Source organism: Lontra canadensis, unplaced genomic scaffold, assembly GCF_010015895.1.
Source record: "Lontra canadensis isolate GAN:19392208 unplaced genomic scaffold, GSC_riverotter_1.0 scaffold59, whole genome shotgun sequence".
Taxonomy (NCBI): Eukaryota; Metazoa; Chordata; class Mammalia; order Carnivora; family Mustelidae; genus Lontra; species Lontra canadensis.
In genome coordinates this window covers 8,297,849-8,304,477 of record NW_022631053.1, presented here as the reverse complement: position 1 = coordinate 8,304,477, position 6,629 = coordinate 8,297,849, and the positions used below count along the sequence as shown (strand labels likewise).

The following is a 6,629-nucleotide window of genomic DNA, read 5'->3' as shown; positions in this document are numbered from 1 at the left end:
AGAAGAAGCCTCTTTTATTTTTAACTTCTTATCATGGAAATTTTCAAACATATACAAAAATGAAGACTAATATAGTAAGTTCCCATGTGTTCATCACTTCAAAAATTACAATATATGGCCAATCATCTATAGTTCCCCCTTCACTCCTCAGCTCCACCTCCCATATTTTAAAACAAATTGGGTTCCTTTAAAAATAGGACTTTTAAACTTATACACTTCATCTATCTATTTCTCTTTCATCAATCACCTGACTAAAACACAAGATATGCCAAGACATAGTATAGTATCACTTCATGCAAAGTTGAACTACCACATCAGAAACATTAATAAAGTCTCATTTTAGATGCTAACAAAATTGTTTTAAAAATTATCAAGAACTGTGTAATTATTTAAAATTGCACAATTTCAGAGCTAGTAGATATTTCTCATGCTTTTGTCACCATGACTGCTCAACAGAAATGCCTAGCTGTCTCTCCTTCACACATTAGCAGCACCCCAATTATGTGGTTTGGGATGGAATAATTTTAGTGACCACTTTGCTGCTTAACATTCACCATTATTTTAATGTAAATTTGTTTGCAATAACCAAAAAAAGTGCCACCAAGTGCTGATGTTGGTGCTTGAAAACACTCCCATATCAATAACTTTGTAGAAAAGTTAAATGTGATGAATTGCTCTGAAGAAGGCCAAATTCTACAACGGCCAGTATTGTTTGTTGAGAATAGAGCACACTGCAAAATATTAGAAATGATGCCGAGACACTTAAATGGAGCAGATACATCTTGAACCTTTAAAAATCCTCGAGTATCTGGGCAAGAATAATGGAAAAAATAATACTGGTGACTCAGCAGCAAGATCAATATCACCATAATAGATTTATAGGCTCTGTTAAAGTGTTCCAGCCCTACCAGCCATTTATTTTACATTAATTCCTATTGGAATATTATACTGATATTTAAGAATATATCACATGTATAAAATGCAACTGTCCTGTTCTCAGAATATAGACATCTGAATGTGCATCATTGTACACTATTTTGTAGCAACTGTAATCAAAGAAGAAAAGGAAAAGATTAAAGTTTTTAATTTTATTTTTAATTAAAATAGCTTTTCCTACTTCAATTGTCAGTCTTCCTTGCAGCTAAGTGAAACACTGTGACTAAGCTCTGACCAATGGGATGTAAATAAAAGTAATATGTGGCAGTTTACAGGATCCTTTTAATAAAAGGTAGTTGTTGTCTTTCAAACAAATTTTGCTGGGAAAACTAGATATGATATCCATATGCAAAAGTGAAATTGGACCCTTGCCTAGCATCATGTACAAAAATTAATCCAATATGTATCAAAGACCTAAACATAAGAGCTAAAACTCTAAAATTCTTAGAAGATAACATAGGGAAAAAGCTTTATGACATTAGGTTTGGCAATGATTTCTTGACTATGACAACAAAAGCATGAATAACAAAAGGAAAAATAGATAAATTGAATTACATTAAAATTAAAACCTTTCATGCATCAAAGGACACCATTAACAGAGTGAAAGGAGAGCCCATGGAAATCATACATCTGACAATGAATTAGTACCCAGAATATATAAATAATTCTTATAATTCAACAACAGCAACCAAAAAAATCCAATTAAAAAGATAAACAAATGGCCAATAAGTGCCTGCAAAGATAGTCAATATCACTAATCATTAGGGAACTGCAAATCAAAATCACAATGAGACACCACTTCATGCACATTAAGATGGATATTATAAAAAAATCAGAACATAACAAATTTTGGTGAGGATGTGAAGAAATTGGAACCTTTGTGCATTGCTGGTGGGAATGTAAAATGGTACAGCCACTATGGAAAACAGAATGGCTATTCCTCAAAAAGTTAAAAATAGAACTACCATATGATCCATCAATTCCACTTGTGGGCTAATACTCAAAAGAATTGAAAACAAGGACTCAAACAGTTATTTGGACACCCGTTTCCCAGCAGCCTTATTGATGATAGCCAAAAGGTAGAAGCAACCCACCTGTCCGTTGATGGGTACACAGATAAACAAAATATAGCAGCCTTAAAAAGGAAGGAGGGGTGCCTGGGTGGCCCAGTCAGTTAAACGTCTAACTCTTGATTTCTTGATTTTGGCTCAGGTCATGATCTCGGGGTTATAAGACGGAGCCCTGCATTGGGATCCACGCTCAGCAGGGAGTCTCCTGGAGATTCTCTCTCTCTCCCTCAGCCCCTCCCCCGACTCTCTGCCTCTGTCTCTCAAATAAAGAAATAAATCTTTTTTTAAAAAGGAAGGAAATCCTGACATGTGCTGCAACATGGATGACCCTTGAAAACATGATGCTAAGTGAAGTAAGACAGTCACAAGAAGACAAAGTCTACTCATATGAGATACCTCAAGTAATCAAGTTATAGAGACAGAAAGTAGAATGGTGGTTGCCAGAGGCTGAGGAGAGGAGTGCATGGGGAGTTATTGTTCAATGGGCACAGAGTTTCTGTTTGGGAAAATGGAAAAGTAATTCTGGAGATGGATGTTAGTGATGATTGAATAACAATATGAATGCACTTAATGCCACTGACCTAACTATACATTTAAAAATGATTTAAATGGTTGGTTTTATGTATGTGTATTTTATCATACACATTAAAAAATTTAGTTGGTGCACCTTTTGCCCTCTTTGTTCCTTTCTCTTTTTGGCTGGATGGAATGCAGATGTGATGGCTGGAGCTCAGTCTTCTTGGACCTCATAAGTTGGGCTTTGCACAAACTTGAGGGTAGCATTCACACAGAATATCCAGACTTTTACCTAAAAGAGAAATATTTTGTCTTGTTCGACCACTGTTCTTTCAGATTTCTGTTGCTTGCCAACAAAACTAATTCTAACTGATGCAATAGATTCTTTCTTTCTTTCCTTCTATCTATTAATCTATCTATCATCATCTTGTAGCCCAAATATTCATAAGCAATAACCATCAGAGTCCCAAGGCATACAGACTATTGTAACAAAGTGAGAAAATTCAATTATGCTAAATTCTGAGTATCAGACAATCTGACAGGAGGAAAAAAGCAATATAAAAATCCTATTTTTCAATTTATGTAGGTAATTACCATGCATATAGTGAAAAACTTTGTAAAGCTACAAAATGGTCCATTATTAGAGGCCTGGAATACTATGCAATTATTAAAAAGAACAAGGTAGAGGTATAGATAAGCTAATGTCAAAACTGCTTGTATTGTATAGCCCCATTTGTGTGAAAAAAAGAAAAAAACCCTGACATGAATCCACGTATGTGGGAAGGAGACATAATAGTAGCTAACATTTATAAAACACACACTATGTGGTAACCTCCATCCTAAGAGTAACACCTGAAGTATCTCCATAAATTCTCCATAAATTATCTCTATAAATTCATGTCTATGAGGTGTGAAACCACTATACCTGTTTTACAACTGAGGAAATTGAGACACAGACAGGTAACATTGCTTGTGCAGGGTCACACAAATATTAAATTTTGGAACCAGAACACTAAGCAGATCTACCTTTGAGGGAAGATGGTAATGGGTAATTGGAATGAGGCTAATGGTTACACTCTGATTCAGTTTTATTTCTTTATTATCAGCATATATATAACATTTTTTACTAATATTTGGGGATGCAAAGAGAAATGCTGAAGAAATGTATGGTCATGAAACCATGGTTATACCCTAGAGAATTAAGTATGGTTGAATTCGAAAGACATATTTAAGATTTCTACAGAGGGAAAAAATAATCAAGATTATTTGTCACAACTCAGGATGACAGCTCTTAAAACATTTATTCCAAGCAGATAATATTGTGTAATACAACATTTGTCCAACAATACTTGGACACTGAACACTGCCTGACAAACATACAAAATAAATACAATATTAATAACTTGCCTAGAAGACACAAAATAATAAAAAGGGAAAGTTGGATTAATGATTCAGAATTAAGATATCAGATTAAATAATGATATATACAAGGCACAACCTGCTATTGTAAAGGCTGTATTTATCCAACACTAGGGGATGGTAGCCCACTTTACAGCACCCTGGCCTTTGGTTGTGCTCTGGCCACTCCCTGGGTGTGAATCTTTGCCCCTGAAGTCTCCTTCCCTCCACTCCTCCCACTATCCCAAAAGATAGAAACCTTTGCATCCAGCAGACCAAGGTACCAAGGAATCAACTCACCTACACCAAAAGTTTTCATCGAGTGACTCATCTCTGGAGTTGGTGTATAAATACTGTAGCTTCCTCATCTCTCAGTTGGGGTCATTCTGAGGCACACTTTTTTTTTTTTTTTAACTAAAATGATGGTTTTTAATGGGAACCAGAGGTACGGTTACAATTACATAGTCCGACACAAAAAACCCGTGTGTGATCAGGAGTTGGAAGGTTACAAAATAGAGGGTAACACTGGGTACAAGAAGAAAAGCTGTTGCAGAACCTCAGGAGCCAAGCTAATACGGCCTCTCCCTGCGATCCTGTCTGTGCTCACCCCTGGAGTCCATCTTGCCAGGGCCAAAGCCACCTCTGTCCCCACCACCCTGGCCCCCTTGGAAGCCCCCACGGTCCCCGCCTCGGCCTCGGTAGCTGACCTGATCATAGCCTCCTCTTCCACCACGATGATCATCTCCATATTTACCCCCCATATGAGAGCCTCCTGGTCCCCCTCCGGGGCCATGTGGTTTAGGGGCCTTACACTGGTTTCATTCATTCCTCCAGGAGAAGTTCATGTTCTCACATATAGGATTAGGACACTTCCAGTCACCAGCTTGCTGCTGGCCGCCACCACCACCACCTCCACTAGGGAATCCTCCCCGGCCACCGCCACCACTGCCACCACCTCCGCAGCCTCCACAGCCCATAAGTCCTCCTCACCCTCGGCCTCCACGACCATTGCCACCGCCCTGATTAAAGTCTGCTCGCCGAGTAGCAAATGAGACCTTGATAGGATTCCCAGAGAATTCTTTACCATCAAACCAGTCAATAGCTGCTTTAGCAGATGGTGGGTCATCAAACGACACTGTTGCCTCTCCCTTCAGCTTGCCGGTTTCCCTGTCTGTGTACAGATTAATCATGGGCTGTCCTGTTTTCTTATTTGTCTTAATAATACCAATCTGCTTGAAGTAATCTGTGGCTGATTAGCCACAGACTCAATTGTAACATTTTCGCCCAAGCCCTGCACGAAGATGGTGTTGTTGTCTGAATTATCCTGTTTGGAGTCATGACGTGATCCTTGGTCCTGAGGGCCACCAAATTTATTGAAGCCACCACGGTCACTTCCGCCCATGCCATCTCTGCCTCCACGGCCACCTCCACGACCTCTGGGTTCATAGCCACCGCTGCTACAGTTGTAACCACCGCCACCGCCCCGGCTGCGGCCCCCACGGTCCTGCTGGCCTCCCCCATAACCACTGCCACCACCACTCTGGTCCTGATTGCCATAACCGCCGCCGCCACCACTCATGGAGGACTGATCTTGGCCGTAGTTACCTCCACCACCCCCTCTGCCACCACCACCACTGCTACTGTTGTACTGGTTCTGCTGTCCATAGCCTTCAGGGGGATTATAGGAGCTTTGCTGCTGTCCATAGCCTTGCTGTTGTCCACTATAGCCAGACCGCTGGCCATAGCCCCCACTCTGGGGCTGCCCGTAGCCGCTGCTCTGAGAACCACTACCATAACTTCCCGAGGTGCTGCTAGGAGCTGGCTGCTGGCCATAGCCAGGATAAGAGGACTGTTGCCCATAAGATGACTGAGAACTCTGACTACTGCCATAGCCACCAATTGAGCCATATCCCTGGGGAGCTGACTGAGTGACATAGCTCTTCTGGGTCTGTCCATAAGAAGAACCATAGCTGCTCTGGCCATAGCCTGAAGTGTCTGACTGGCCGTAACCACTGTAACTCTGCTGTCCATAGGGCTGATTGCTCTGCTGGGAATAGCCCTGCCCAGGCTGGGTGGGGTAGGCCCCATAGCTTTGGGTTGCTTGTTGGGTATAGTCGTTTGAGGCCATGTCCGCGCACGCGCGCACAGGCCGACAAGCAACAAAATTCCAACACCACAGAGCACCGACGCCTCAAGGACTTGAGGCACATATTTTTAACTATTTCCCAGAGTTTCCTCATAGAATTAAGCTACAGCCAGTCGCTAGCTGACTTAATAATTCACCCTTTATTAGCTACCTTCCTTTCCTGGTAACACTTCCCCACTTTTCTGCCCTATTGTTTTCCCTATTTTCCAAATAAACTCTCATTCTCAAATCCTTGTCTCAGGGTCTGCTTCTGTGGGAACCCAAATTGTGATGCGGTAGGGAGGAGGCTTTCATTCTTCTAGTCTATATGAGTAACACACCCTGAAGTTGTACACTGCTCAACCTGTGGAACCATCCATGGCAGCTCTGTAAGTATATTAACATCTTCATTTTTATAGCAATCAGAATAAGAAAGAAGATGAAAACACGCCTTTCTTAACTTCTTGTTTAAATTCCAGTTAGTTAATATGCAGTGTAATATTAGTTTTAGTTGTATAATTTAGTGATTCGACACCTAAATACAACACCGGATACTCATCATAAGTGTACTCCTTCATCCCCAT

At 40.7% G+C, this 6,629-nt stretch overlaps 1 protein-coding gene across 1 annotated transcript; it reads right to left on the bottom strand.

The window, feature by feature from the left end:
• Window positions 1-4,317: 4,317 nt before the first annotated feature.
• Window positions 4,318-6,107, bottom strand: LOC116879048 (RNA-binding protein FUS-like). The gene is given in 2 exon segments (XM_032876972.1): window positions 4,318-5,173; window positions 5,176-6,107. Coding segments are annotated over 2 exon segments (1,557 nt in total). The 5' UTR covers window positions 6,049-6,107; the 3' UTR covers window positions 4,318-4,489.
• Window positions 6,108-6,629: the final 522 nt, after the last annotated feature.